General features: G+C 38.8%; 1 protein-coding gene across 1 annotated transcript; it reads right to left on the reverse strand.

Annotated features, from left to right (window-relative positions):
• Window positions 1-10,472: 10,472 nt before the first annotated feature.
• LOC147286135 (uncharacterized) lies at window positions 10,473-12,714 on the reverse strand. Its single transcript, XM_086240681.1, has 4 exons — window positions 12,428-12,714; window positions 12,077-12,202; window positions 11,702-11,966; window positions 10,473-10,919 (listed from the first exon to the last, which is right to left on the reverse strand). The coding sequence occupies exons 1-4, from the start codon at window positions 12,712-12,714 to the stop codon at window positions 10,473-10,475; spliced, it is 1,125 nt and encodes a 374-aa protein (XP_086096807.1).
• Between the last annotated feature and the right edge of the window lie 3,133 nt (window positions 12,715-15,847).

A 15,847-nucleotide genomic window follows, 5' to 3' on the forward strand; every position in this document is an offset into this window, starting at 1 on the left:
ATTTCAAGCAAAGAGAAATAATTCCGGCCTAGTTTGAGGCCGGGTTATGTATTTAAAATAACGAAATCGGTCCAATTGCAGATAAAAATGGGCTCGGCAGTTTTATTATTGGGTATAAAAAAAATAAAAAAAATAAAAAGAGGTGGTTCCAGCCTAGTTTTGAGGCTGGGTCATTTCATTTTATTTTAATTTTTTAATTAATTTTGGGTCTCAATATTTGGGCCGAATTTTTATTAAGCTTAAAGCCTCAAAGAGTTTGATCAAGCCCGAAAGCTTCTTGATGAAATTCCTTAGCCAATAATGGCTATGCCCAAGTCACATAAGGATTTCTCATCCACCAAGAAGTTCTACTTAAGCTAGAATTCCGTCCAAGTAAAGAGTTCAAATTTGGAAAAGATTCCCATCGACCATCAATGCTCAAGATCACGTGGTTATCTGGTCGAATCCGGTCGAATCCTAAATTCAAGAGAGTTCAAATCCCATCCGTACAAGGAGTCTAGGGGGAATTCCGGGCCAAGTAATGGCCCATTGCTATCCTAACCCTTATATATAGACGCATTAAGAAGAAGAGAAAGGACATTCAACACACAGCAATCAACTCACAAATTTCTCAAGCTCTCAAGAATCTCTCAAAGTTTTTTTGCTTTTCATTTTACTTAGTTGCTACCGTTCAAGGCGCTTTTATGTTTTCAATAGCTCTAGTTCACTAGGTTTGTAACTCTGCCCTCATCCTTCCCAAAGGCTTGTGGTATCGATTTATTTTTGTTCTTTACTTTTCATGCAACTTTGTTTGTCTTGATTTCAATTTTAATGCAATTTTTCTTTCATTCGCCCTCAATCTAATGCCTGTTATTTTCATTGTTTCTTTGAATCTTGAAGTTAACTTGGTTGATCAAGATCGTATTGAGTTTCATTATATTTTTGTTATCCATAGTTTCTTTGTTTTGCTTGGGCACTTGCACCACTTTGTGCACGAGTTCGATCACGTAATTTAAGGAGACCAACTAGTGGGTCGGATTCCAATTCCAACTAGGCCTTTAAGAGCCTTGTCCCCGAGGCTAGAAAAGAACCTAGGCCAAGAGTGGTTCCTAGCTTGGCCGATCAATCGCTTGATAAAAATAAATTTAGGCACAGTTACTCAACCCAATCACTATCACATTCCAATCGAGCCAAAACTTGGCTTGACGGTGGCGCGCCCCGCACTTACACGAAAACGGACCAAAGTGTTGCTTTTGGCCAACCTTGGCTAACAACGAGTGAACATATATTTTGTCTACTCACTGAGAGTTTTTCGCACATTTTTTTTTTTACATTCCCCCCAGGTAGTGGTGTAACAACCCGACCCAAATTTTCACTAGAAATTTAAATTTTTATTTAACTATGTTTTTATGAGGTTTATAAAAGATGTTGGATTGTATTTTAAAGATTTTGAGATTTATTTGAAAAATAAAAAAAGAGTTTTGATTTAAAGTTTTGATTTATTTATTTTTGTTTTAATTTAAGCATGACCAAAAGTTGACTTTTAAAAAGAATGGGAATTCGATTTTGACTTCGGGTCCATTAGATAGGTTTCGAACTCATGATTTCATAGACACGCGGCACGCGCCAATCCGAGTTACGGTTTGAAAGATATAGGCGTTTAAAGTGAGGGGCATTGTTGTAAATTTATAAAAGTGGGTTTTAAAAATCAGATCCTCTCTCTAGATTTTTCCACAACTCTCTCTCTCTAGAATCTTCTCTCTCTTTTTTTATTCTCTCTCTCTCTCTCTCTCTCTCCCGCACTCTCACTTCTCCCTCTCTCTCCTCGAGCCCACTCACCTCCCCCTCCCTTCTCTCACCGGCGCGGCCAGCTCCGGCCTACTCCCCGGCGACCAGTGGCCGGTGACCAGCTACCCCACTGACCCAGTTTTCTCTCTCCCCGTGCTCTCTCTCTCTCTCTTTCGCGTCTCTCTCTCTCTCTTCCCCTACTCGGCGCAGCACCACCACGACCAGGAAATCACGCCGCCAGCCACCTCCCTCCGAGCTGGGCTCACCGGTGTGATCCCCACAAGCCGACCACCACCTCCCCGGCCTTTTCCCTTCGCCGGCCAGCACCCACACGCGAGAAACACGCCAGAAAATCCTACAGCCGCCGCTCCTCTTCGCCGGATTTTCAACCCTCTCTGGCCTCCGTTCGGCTTGTTTTCAGGTGGGTTTCCCTCCATTTCCTATGGGCTTTATTTCCCCTATACCTATCTTGTTCAATTTGAGCATTTAGAAACTTGGGTTTTGGAGAATTGAAGGGCATTTCGGATTCCTCTGTAGATTTCAGATTTAAAGGCTTTTCTCTCTGTTTTATGAAATGATTTACATCCCTAAAGTATCCATTAGTCATCTAGAACCTGAAATTTAGACTAAATTGGAGGAAATTCGAGTTCTGGGAAGTTTGATTTGCAAGGTTGGAACCCATTCGGGTCTGCTGAGGATTTGCTGAGTCTTTTGGTAATTTTGGTGTGGTTTTGGACAATCTCATCTTTAGGAAACCCGAAATTGGATGTTAGAATGTGAAGGTATATGAAGATTGAGAAATTTTTGTATATTTAGTTAATTTTGGGCTTGAAACAGCCACATTGGGCAGCAACCTCTATGGTTTCGAAACCCCACTGATAATTCATAATTTTAGACTATTTATGATAATTGGTTGATTGGGTTATCGTTAATAGTCATAGTGATTGTGGTTAGGTTGAACCGGGAAACCTTAGGGGCGTTTGTGGAAGTGTTATTGGTCGATTCGTGTAGATCGTAACCAATTGCATAGGAACGAAGTCGAGTGGGACGTTAGACTTTACACACACATCCTTCAGAGGTCGTAAAACCGAGACTAATCTATATTTTGTTGTTTAATTATAGGCGAGACGACCGGGGTTCGCGACGATCCGGCGGACGATCGACATTAGATTTTCTCACTGTGAGTGGACTAACTTTTAAATTTTTCTGAAATGTTTTTACATGTTGATGATTAAATTCTATTACTTAGCTATATTGAGTTTGAAATTAAGCTAAAGGATTTTTGGGTTAAAATTGGGTTTTTAAATTCCTTTTTCCAAAATTTAAAATTGATATTTATGGTTTTTGCATTTCAAAGTTTCATGGATTTATGAATTTAGATATTTTGAGTTGAATAAATGTATATTCGATGTGTTTGGTTTGGTTAAGAAAAGTTTTGGAAGAAAAATGAAAGGATTGAGATTTGAATTATGTGTTTATGAGTTATTGGTTTTCAAACCACCTTTGCAGTACCCTCCAGGTTACCAGATTTAATAGGTCTTTGGGACCCATCACGGCACACACATAGGCTTTGGGCCGTGTGTCGGGATGCTTTGCCCTTTGGGGGCCGCTCTGCGTGCACGTACGACAGAATTTGTGGCTCTGCATGCGTATGACAGATTCTCGGCTCTGCGCATGTATGACAGATTATTTATGGCTCTGCATGCGTATGACAGATCCTCGGCTCTGCGCATGTATGACAGATTCTATGGGTATCTGACTGGTGTGTGTTTTTAACTGTTAAGTATTTTAAGTGATGAGTTTATGGCAGCAAAAGGTTTTTTTTTAAGTATGACGGTTTCAGTTGAACAGTTTTATAAATTTTTCAGTATGTTGAGAGTGGTTTGAGAAAGAAGTTTTCAGTTTAAATTATTTTATTATAAATGTATTACACAGTTTTATTTCGATATTTTATTTTAAATTTATAAACTACTCAGAATTTTTAATGTTTGAAGTTTTAAAGAGTTGGTGCTTTGGTTTAGTTTTTACAATACTCTTAAGCCTGAAAATGATTTTAAAACTGGGGGTGTTCAAAGAGCGACGTGAGGTTTTAGAGTTAAAAATATTTAGACTTGATTTCATTTCCAATTAAGTGTCCACTCACTGCCTATCTCACCGCTTTCTTGTTTGTCTTAAATTGCCCCCCCCCCCAGGTTGTAGCATTGGTGGAGGTCGAGCCAAACGCGTCGAGGCAAATCACATCCATTTTCTACCCCCGGATCTTGTAGGGATTCATTTCCATTTTAGAAGTTCCTATCCTTAAATGTAATAATTGCTGTAATAGGATTAGTAGCTCTAATAACCACTCTACAAATTTTAAGTTGGATTTCTGTGGAATTGTTGGGTCTGAGACCCTATTTGGTTGTGGTAGAGGTGGTTGCTGTATAGAAGTGCTTTTTAACAGGTTTGAAATTTCTGGGTTAGTCCATTTTCAGGGGAAGTTCTGCCGAATTTTCGGTAGGATTTTCCTTGAATTTGGATTCCCGCAGGACCCCTCCGGGTTTCTGGGTGAAACTCGGGGGCGGTCCTGTCAAGTGGCGATCACTAAGGTCGGATCGTACCACGTCGAGGCATTTGAGTTTCTCATCTCCAGCTTATTGGTATAATAGGATCAAGGTATTCCCTTGAAATTATTAAAATAAGATATGATTTTATAGTTGATTAGATATGCTCTGATTAGATTTGTATTACATGTTGTGGGTCTGAGACCCTTTTTGGTTGTGGTAGAGGCGGCTGACATTTTTAGAAGTGCTTTTATAGGTTAATAAATTTTGGGTTAGTCCATTTTCAGGGGAGGTTCTGCCGAATTTTCGGTAGGATTTTTCTTGATTTTGGACCCCACAGGACCTCTCCGGGTTTTAGGGTGAAATCTTGGGGCGGTCCTGTCATGGCATGACCCTGCTCCCCAAGGCAGACAGTCATATCAGACCATGTGGTTTCTAGGTTTATTTTAATTTATCGTCAAGGAGGTTGATCAGATATGAATCTTACAACGTGACTAGGTCAGTGCATGAGGAAACTGAGGGAGCTCTGGCTTAGTGCCCAATGTCTGTATGCTCATGGACTAATCTTAGCCATCACGTTGTTTGGTTACCACTGATATGGCCTCAATATTTATTAAGTTGATTTTATAATAACAGTTAAGTAGCGTTTCGTCTATTATCACAACTTAAATAACAACAGATTAAATAAGCTGGGTTAAGGGTATAACTGTTGAAAACCTCCCATAGGCAGAGTCTCGGTACTACTAGACTTGCTAAGTAACAAGATTAAAATAGTCTAATTAACAAAAGATTAATCTAACAAAATTTCAGTAGAACTTTGACAGGGATCAAGAAATTACCTATGGAGCTCAGAAATGACTTTCTTAAAACTTCACCAAAACCTAGCCTTCACATTACTAGAATCAAAGAGCTTGTCGCCACGATCGTGTAGGCGAAATCGGATTGTCGATCCGAGCTTCAGAACTCAAGATAAAATGAGAGCAAGTTTTGAAGTGAGAGAGAAATGAGAGAGAATGAGTGTTTTGAGAAGCATGCAGCTGAATTGTGTGAGTGAAACAGGGTGCGCCGGTTACTATTTATAGGGGGTTTGGACCAGGTTGACTCGGCCGAGTTGACCGGTTCAACTCAAGTGAACCGTCACAACGTGGCAAGCCCATAGGCTGCCACGTGTCCAACTCGGTTTGTGCGGTCACAACATACAACCGTCCGATCATCAGCCCATGCAACGATTAGCGGCGCAGATCGTGCCACGTGGCCCAATCTAGTGCTTTCCCAATTTAATTTCTAAATTTCTTATTTTTCTAATATTCTACCAACTTCAAAAATTAATTAAAAATAGCTTGAGACTCGAAAAATACCCTGAAAAATAGTACAGACTCATATCGACTAGTACTATTTAACTATGAGGTCAAATTACCCATATGCCCTTGGAAAAGTTTCAGAAAATTCAAGCTCCATAAACTAAGATAAAATACCCTAAAGAAAAAGGAAACTTGAGAAATTCATAAAATAATCTCTCAGGCTCGGAATAATACGAGACTTGCACCATTGGGTTCGTGGGTAAAAGTACTACCTTTCCAAAGTCTAACTTGGGTCAAAACTCTAGTCAAAGTTGGTCAAACTTTTAAAGCTCAAGGTGGAAAAATACGATTTTCCACCAAACAATTTCTAAAAAAATTCTAGAAATTAAGGAAAATCCAAAAATAATTTGAAAAATTCCGGGTATCACATCCTCCCATACTTATAAAAACTCTCGTCCTCGAGATTACCTGAGTTAATTGAAGAGATGCAGGTATCTCTTCCTCATGTAGGATTCCAATTCTCATGTCGCTTCCTCGACTCCGTGGCGCTGCCACTGAACTTTCACAAATGGTACCTTCTTATTCATTAGTTGTTTCGTCTCGTAAGCTAAGATAGAAACAGGTCATTCCACGTAAGACACGTTAGGTTCGAGCGGTAAACCAATCCAAGGCATCACTTGAGGGATGTCAGACATACTCTTTTTCAACTGGGACACATGAAATACATTATGTATGAATGCCAACTGAGGCGACAACTCTAGCCTGTAAGCAACTTTCCCGATATGTTTCAAAATCTTGAACGGTCCAATATACCTGGGTGCCAACTTGTCTCGCATACCAAACCGAAATGTACCCTTTAAAGGACTATCTTTCAGAACACCAAGTCTTCGACTTGGAATTCCAGAGGCTTCCTCCTCTGATTAGCATATGATTTCTACCTACTCTGGGCGGTTTCTAGTCGTTTTCTAGTCGTTTCCTGACTATCTTGATCTTCTCGGTTGTTTCTTTAATTACTTTAGGACCCAAATCAACTCAGTCTTCAACATCGGCCCAACAGAGTGGCGATCGACACGGCCTTCCGTAAAGTGCTTCGTATGGTGCCATCTTGATACTCATTTGATAACTATTGTTATACACAAACTCGGCGAGCGGTAAGTACTCACTCTAGAACATAAGTTCACAACATATTCTCCAGTATCTGAATAACTCTTTCAAATTGACAATCTGTCTGCAGATGATAAGCACTACTAAGATTCAACTGAGTGCCCAATTCAGATTGAACCTTTCACCAGTTTGCAAGTCTTCTGAGTGTACCTCCTTCTTTTTTTGCTGTATCTCTGGATCCTCTTCCTATTCTTGAACTAATTCTTGTTCCAATTGGGGCTCAATCTGCATACTTGCTGTAACAACCCGACCAAAATTTCATTAAGAATTTAAAATTTTATTGGTTGTGAACCTAAGAAGCAAGGAGAAAAGTTAAGTTGTGGAACCCAAGAAATTTTTATTTTTTTATTTTTATTTGGAAGCATTTAAATTAAGTTGAATAAGTTTCGGGACTCAAAGTTTGAAGTTGAGGGGTAGGAAAATAGTACAAGGCAAGAGGAACCCCATAAGAATTTTACGGAATATTTTTCAGACCTTGGATCCATTATTGGTGAATTAATTAAGGTGTAGACGGTTATATCCATAATAAAAAAAGAGTTTGGGTTTCCAAAGGGGTTTAATTGAAAAGTAATTTTAAAAATTACAATTTTGGCATGGTTGGAAAGTGCTCGTGCTCACGAACATGTAGGCGAAAATGGATCGCGATTCGGAGTTACGTACACAAAATTATGGGCGTTTGAAGTTAGAGGGCATTATGGTAATTTTGTGTATCAGCCATTTAAAACCCAGCTGACCCCTTCTCTCTCCCGCAGGCAGCAGCCCCTCCCTCTTCAAAAAAATTCTTCCAGTTTTGATCACCACCCTCCCAGCTTTGACCGGCCATAATTTCTTCGTCCGACATCTGATTAACGCAATCTTGGTGGCTATGGCTTCGTATCGACTTCCTCTTTCTTTTGGTATTTTACACGCACCCTGTCTCACATTGTACTGAGTGAATTGAAGATTGAAAGGTGACGCCCCTAACTACGGTTTTTCGCCGATTTCCGACGACTCCGGCCACCATTCATGGAGTTCTTGGCATGAATCTTCTTCTCTCTTCATGGGCTTCCAATTCCAGGTCACCATTCATGTTTTAATTCAGTATTTTGAGAGTTGCCATTTAAAGCCACCATAGGTGCCACGAATCCAAGGTGTGTTCCGGCCATTTTCAGCCACCTTTTGAGGTCGACCGAGGTGGATTGAAAACTGATGGAGAACTCGAATTTGAAATCGAACCTCGAATGGACATCTTAGCGATATGGAACCGATTCTCGAATAAGCACCGGCTAAGGTGACCAAGTCGCGAAGGTTATGGAACGCGAGAAAGGATGTTTGAAAAACTCGAATATATGATCGATCAGTTACCAAACGTGGAATCGAATTGAAAAAGTGGTTTAAGTAAGTTCTTGATAAGGGTTTGACTCCTTTGGTTTAATTTATACCAGTTGCATTAATTCTAGAGTGGGATTAATGTTTGGCATATATAATGAGCGATACTTTTGTTTTAGGTCGATGGAGCTTCGTTTCTTGATTACTGTTAGTGCCAAACAAATGAGGGTTTGTGATATGGAAACGAATTCCCCAAAAAAAAAAAAGGGTTGAGCATAGCTAGGAAAATACAGTGAGTGGACTTTGTTTTTATAAACGTTTTTATGAAGTTTCATGATTTAAATTCTTACTTGTTGCCTTGAGCTTTACTTGAATTTGTTAAATGGCGAGTTTGATTTTGATATTAAAAGGTTTATGGTTTCCGAATGATTATTTTTCCAATTTAATCCATTAAGAATTCAATTGAGATTTATTCTTACTTTAATGAGTTATACAATAATATTTTATAATGGGTTTTGAAGTACCTATTTGAGATTTATTTTTATGCGGAAGATAATATTTTAAATTTGGTTTTAGCGTCAACCATTATAAGTTTTTATTTATTTATTTGGATTCATGAGATGAGCATATGAATTTATAATGTTTTGGCTTGACATTTGATTTCATGGTTTTAAGAGCTATATTATTTTGAGACGATTTATTAAATTCCTGATTTCAGGATTTGTGAAAAGCTTAAGAAATCGTAATTTACAGACTTTATCTATTTACAAGAATGATTTTAGAAAGTTGCAGAGCGGTTTTCAAACCGCCATATTAGTACCCTCACCCACAGGTACAGATACAGATAGGTCTTTGGGACCCATCTCGGCACACATACAGGCTTTGGGCCGTGTGTCGGGATGCCTCGCCCTTTGGGGGCAGCTCTGCGTGCACGTATGACCAGGTTTGCCTGCACGTGTATGGAGATTACTCCGCACGTGTGTATGGACAGGATATTTTCCTGCCTGTGCAATGCAGGATTCTGCACAGGTGTATGGCCAGGATTATTTGGGTACAATTATGGTGTGAGGTTTTTACTATTCGTGTTTTGAGATATCAGTTTACAAAGATGTTTTCAATTAATATTCATTTTCAGTTCAGATTGCATATTTTTCAGCCCGAGCAGTTTTATTGTTTTTTTTTTTACTATTAAGTATTTATTTAGGACGAACGAAGTTTGAAGTTGTTGGTTTCAATTTTAGAATTTTATTATTACTTCAAGGTTGATTTCCAGCATGAGATTTGAGTTGAGCATGATATCTTTCAAAAAACTAAACATCCAGTTAAATGATTTGATTTTAAGACGCATATATACATATATATATTTATTATTTATTTCGTTTTGCATTGTATCTTTTCGAGATTTCTTGATACTTCATATTTTTTAGATTTCTTATGCGGCAAGAAAGATTTCCTAATTTTGAGATGATGTTCAGAAATGGTCTTATGAAAGGAGTTTTAAAATTGGGGGTTTTCAAAGAAAATGAGCAGTTTTATAAAATGGTCTTCAAACGAAAGGTTTTCAAGTTTATTTTGTCCACTCATTGAGAGTTTTCTCACGTTTTGTTTTTTACGTTTTCCCTAGGTAATTGCGATCACTGAGGTTGGACCGTACCACATCGAGGCATTCAAGTTTCTCATCTCCACCTTTTTAGTATATTGGGATCAAGGTTTCCTTTGAAATTATTATAATGAGATATGATTGTAAAGTTTATTAGATATGCTTTGATTAGATTTGAATTACTTGTTGTGGGTCTGAGACCTTATTTAATTGTGGCTGGGGTGGCTGAAGTAATATACAAGTGTATTTCATGTTTGACAGGTTCGGGATAGTCAAATTTATAGGGGAGATGCTGCCGAATTTTCGGTAGGATTTCTCACTTAGATTAACATCCCTATAAAGATCATAAGGATGTTTAAGGTTAGTGGGCTGACACCCTATCGGTGTTGGACCCCACAGGATGGCCTTGGGTTCCAGGGTGGAAATCTGGGGTTGGTCCTGTCACTTGCAATTCTTCTATCATGAAGTATGTTAACTTTGTATTGGTCCAAAGTCTATAGGATCTCTCGTTCTTCCATCAATAAACTAGCTAGAATGTTTTTCTTCCTTCTCAGTGCATCAGTTACTTTGTTGGCTTTTCTTGGATGATACTGTAATTCAAAATCATAATCTTTAAGATATTTCATCTAGCGTTATTGTCGCAAATTCAGATTTCTCTTAGTAAATATATGCTTGAGGCTCTTGTGATCTGAGAAAACAGTGAATCAGCCTCCATACAAGTAGCATCTCCAAATTTTTAGTGCATGTATAACAACAGCTAACTCCAGATCATGAGTTGGATAATTCTTTTCATATTCTTTCAACTGTCTTGAGGCATACTCTATTACTTGCCCATTCTACATTAGTACACATCCAATTCCTCTTGTGGACTTGTCGGTATAGATCGACTTCATAAGGATCTTTGTCGTTGGGCATGACTAACACTGGGACAGTTGTCAGTTGCTTCTTAAGCTCTTTGTATGCTTCTTCACATTTTTCGTTCCATTCAAACTTGACTTCATTTCTAAGTAATCGAGTCATCGAGGTAGCAATCTTGGAAAAACCTTTTACGAACTTTCTATAATAACCTGCTAATCCAAGAAAACTGTAGACTTTTGTCATGTTCTTCTGTTTTTCCCATTTCAGAACTGCTTCGATCTTGCTGGGATCAGGAGATAATCCTTTTCTTGAGATGATGTGACCAAGGAACTGTACTTCTGTCAGCCAAAATTCACACTTTGACTTCTTGGCATATAGCTGCTTTACAAATAATGTCTGTAGAACAATTCTCAGAAGCTCTTCGTGCTCTTCTCTAGTCTTGGAGTAAATCAGGATATCGTCGATGAAGATAATAACAAATTTGTCCAAGTATGGATGGAATGCTCAATTCATCAGGTCCATAAATGCGGCAAGTGCATTTTTCAATCCAAACGGCATCACAACGAACCCATAATGTATGTATCTGGTACGAAAAGCTATCTTTGGGATATCTTCGTCTCGAACTCTGAGTTGATGGTAGCTGGATCTGAGATCAATCTTTGAGAAGTACTCGCTCCACTGAGTTGATCAAATAGCTCGTCAATTTTGGGCAATGGATACTTGTTCTTGATGATGACTTAGTTTAGCTTCCGGTAGTCTATGTAGAGTCACAATGTTCCATCATGCTTTTTGTAAAATAAGACTGGGCCTTCCTATGGTGATATACGTTCTCTGATGAAACCTTTCTCCTTCAAGTCGTCTAATTGCATCTTCAGCTCTTCCATCTCGGCTGGTGCTATGCGGTAAGGCAGGATTGAAATAGGTTGAGTGCCTGATACTAGTTCAATCTTAAATTATACTTCTCTTGTTGGTGAAATTCCCAGCAGATCTTCTGGAAAAACTTCTTGGTATTCGTCTACCACTTGTATTGGTTTATCTTCCTTCTGCTTGGCTTGTGTGGAAATGATGAGTGAATAGCATAGCATAACTCTCTTGCTTTTGAAGCAAACTTTCAGCAATGGGTTAATTGGTTGTAGCTGTTTGTGCAATCGAATGATCACCTCTTCTTTTTTACTTGTGACTACTTTCACTTTTCTTTTCTCACAATCGATCTGTGCCTGATTTTCTTGTAACCAATCCATTCCTAGGTTAAGATCATAGTAATTCATCTCCAAAGGGAATAGGTTTGCTGTCAAGACTCGGTTTTGGACTACTAGTTGGCAAGATTCGTAAATTCTATCTATCTCGGTTGTGGTTCCAATGGGTGTACTCATGTGGATGGTTTCAGCTAAAGGTTCAACATACAATCCTAATTTCTTAGCAAAGCTAATAGAGACAAATGAATGTGAAGCACCCGTAACAAACAAAATTCTAAATTCAATATTAGAGAGCAGTATAGTACCGTCAAGTGAGGCTTCTTCCTAGTTAGCTCTTACAGCAAAAACTCGTCCTCCTCTGGCTGGTTGTGGCCTTCCTCTGCCACCTCTTCCTTATCCTCCACGGTTGTTGGGTTGCGGTGGTGCCTGTTGTAATAGTTGAGCTCTAAACTGTTGCGGAGCACCCTGTATTTGTGGTTATGGCCTGGGGCATTCTGCTATGTTCTAGTAGGACAATCATTTTTGTAGTGGCCATCACCTCCACACTAAAAACAAATTTGAGGCATATTCCTCTTCCAGTTTCTTTCGTTTCGGGAGGGACCTCCCCTCTGGAAACTTCTTCTTTTTCCTGGCCTTGGTCCTTTAGACCTCACAATTTTCCCCTTCTGTCTTGTTGCAAGGAAATCCTACTCCTGAGCATAAGCAGCATTGACCACATCTTTGAAAACTGTAAACCTTTGACTTTCCAAGTATTGGCGAATCTCGTTCTTCAGACCTTGCAGAAATCTGACAATCTTTCCCTTTTCATCATTCATGGTGGATGGGATAAAACGTCCGAGTTCAGTAAACTTTCCCATGTATTCAAAAACAATCATGTTTCCCTGCTCTAGATCCATGAATTCTTTCCTCTTTGTCATCTGCAGTGGCTCGGGAAAATATCTATCGTAGAACAACTCCCTGAATCCTTCCCAAGTCATGGTATTAATATTTTCTCGGTAACTAACGGATCTCCACCATCCGTCAACTTCGCCTTCGAACACATGTGTAACTAGCTAAATCTTGTACTCATCTAGTGCGTTAATCGACTCGAGCTTCCTCTCGATGTGCGTAACCAAACTCTCAGCTAAATCGGGTTAAGAACTTCCGTGAAACTTCATCGGCTTAGTCCTAAGAAAACGATCTAAGTACTCGCCTTGTCACTTATCCTCACGTTCAGCGAGAGTAAGATAGTTACCAGCTTGTAGAGCAAAGAAAGCCTGCATAAATTAAGCCATTTGCTATGGGTTGAACCGATTATTAGCATTATTACTGTTAGTTCGATCAAAATGGGGCGACATCTTGTCAACAGGACTGAAAACAAATAATGGAATGATTGACAAAAATAATACAAGAAGCAAAAGTGTTTCAAGGAAAAGACTTATCGAAGAGTGTGTTTGGGTGGAAACTTCGAAAGAATCTACTGAATCGGCTCTGAGTTGGCATATCCTACATATTAGTAAAACTAATATACTAACAATCTTATAAAGTTATTTTTCCAGGTCATACCGCTTTGATACCACTTTTTCTGTGACGCCCCGAACCTGGAAATGCCATAGCGGCACCCGTCTTAAAGATCCTTAAACTATAATATCCCTTACTCCGAGTATTATGTTCCCAAGCTCTCTAAAACGAGTTAAGCCCTTTTTGTTGAAAAACTTGGATTGGATCATAGTAGTAAAAATACAACATAAGAAATTACTAAATATACCTCATATTATAAATAATAATAAAGACTACCAACCCGTGAGGGTTATATGTTTCAAATACACTAACCCTGGTGTTACATAATAAAGCAGTAGATAAAGAAAAACAATAGATAAACAGATCTGCCATGATAGTCCAACTCACGCTAGAGTGATTCAATCTTTAATAAAGTGGTGGAACAAATTGGACTTATGGGTAGCCAATGGGAGATGCCACCTACGAGGATGAAAGAGAAACACCACCACGGATCCAAAGAAGGGATCTAAACCAAATAGCAATGTTGAAACTGACAAGCTGCAAGTGTCACGCCCACGACCTTAGTCCTGGTCCCCAACAACTGAATTATCTGCACTCACAAGAGTACAGTAGGAGTAGGTGTCACATACGTTCATCGCTTCCCTTCAGGAGAAATCCTGGTTAGATTTGAAAACAATATTCGAAAATGTACATATATATAGGATTTTGAGGAAAGAAGTTGAAATCATGCACATCCGAAAAAACAGATTAGCAAGATTCCCTAATAAAGATTTCCTACACCTACGGTTTCTCCTCGCTCTTCGAGCTTTCCTTTCCACTGCCAATGCCATGTCAAACAAAGAAATGACTGACTGTCACCCCAAGTTGCTTTGGTCAGTATTAGGGATAGTAAGGTCAGAAGGTAGAGATAAAATAGTAATAATGCCAAATTCCAATGATGATAATGATAATAATAAGGATAATGATGCCAATAATTAGTGAGTAAAACCTTTGCATGCTCATACAATTTTTCCAGTGAAAATCCTTTCTGTCACTTGACATAGTTCAGAAATATACCTGCGACCGATCATATATAAGCAACCACCAGTATCGAAAATTCAACCACCACCTCGATACTGTGGCGAGAGTATCCATTTACCTGGTAATACCACATTAGTTAGCCTCCCCAGAAAGACATTCAACTAACTAGTCCGTATTTATCCCTCTGGAGGTTTAGGGGATCGAAACCCAAAGTCACAACACATGCCCCTTACTTTAGGTCGTCCAAGGAATCATATAGAGAAAATCACATAAATATGCCATACAAAAACCATGCACATTCTTTGTGAAAGACATTTATATATATAGCACAAAAATAGACAGGAAATCCAATAATCGGGATATAGTACCTTCCCCCTACCTGTTTTACCAAAGTGTCTCTTGCCTGATTCATTTTTTGTGTCTGGGTTCCACTTGTACCTGTTGGGAAACTGGAGATCCGAATCCGACAACAGCTATTAGAAACGTACTAAATGTACTCTTGACCTTGTCTGTTAAGACCAGGTAAAATTCAGAAGTTTGGCACTAGCGTAACTTCTAAGCTTCTTTGAATTCTTGATCCGGCATGACCCTGCTCCCCGAGGCAGACAGTCATGTCAGACCGTGTGGTTCTAGGTTCATTTTAATTTATTGTCGAGGAGGTTGATCAAATATGAACCTTACAACGTGACCAGGTCAGTGCATGAGGAAACTGAGGGAGCTCTGGCTCAATACCTAACCCCTGTATCCTTATGGATTGACCTTAGCCATCACATTGTTTAGTTACCACTGATATGACCTCAATATTTATTAAGTTCATTTTATAACAACAATTAAGCATCGTTTCGTCTATAACCACAACTTAAATAACAACATATTAAATAAGCTGGATTAAGGGTATACCTGTTCAAGACCTCCCACGAGCAAAGTCTTAGTACTATTAGACATGTTAAGTAACAAGATTAAAAGAGTCTAATTAACAAGAGATTAATTTAACAAAATTTTAGCAGAACTTTGATAGAGATCTAGAATTAGTTATGGAGTTCATAAATGACTTTTTTAAAACTTCACCAAAACCTTGCTTTCACACTACTAGAATCGAAGAGCTCGTTGTCATGATCGCGTAGGCAAAATATGATCGTCAATCAGAGCTCCAGAACCCAAGATAAAATGAAAGCAAGTTTTGAAGTAAGAGAAAGAAGAGAGAGGAGTGTATTGGGAAGCGTGTAGCTGAATTGTGTGAGTGAAACAAGGGTGCGCCGGTTACTATTTATAGGTAGTTTGGATCGGGTTGACTCAACCAAGTTGACCGGTTGAACTCAAGTGAACCGTCACAACGTGGCAAGCCCATAGGCTGCCACATGGTGCGATCTGGTGTGTTTCCAATTTAATTTCAAAATTCATATTTTTCTAATATTCTACCAACCTAAAAAATTAATTAAAAATAGCTCGGGACTCGAAAAAATACTTCAAAAAATACTACGGACTCATATCAGCTAGTGCTATTTAACTAAGAGGTCAAATTACCAATTTGTCCTTGAAAAAATTTCAGAAAATTCAAGCTCCATAAACTAAGATAAATACCCTAAAAGG

The sequence above is a fragment of the Dryas octopetala genome, chromosome 4, assembly GCF_963921425.1.
Source record: "Dryas octopetala chromosome 4, drDryOcto1.1, whole genome shotgun sequence".
Lineage (NCBI taxonomy): Eukaryota > Viridiplantae > Streptophyta > Magnoliopsida > Rosales > Rosaceae > Dryas > Dryas octopetala.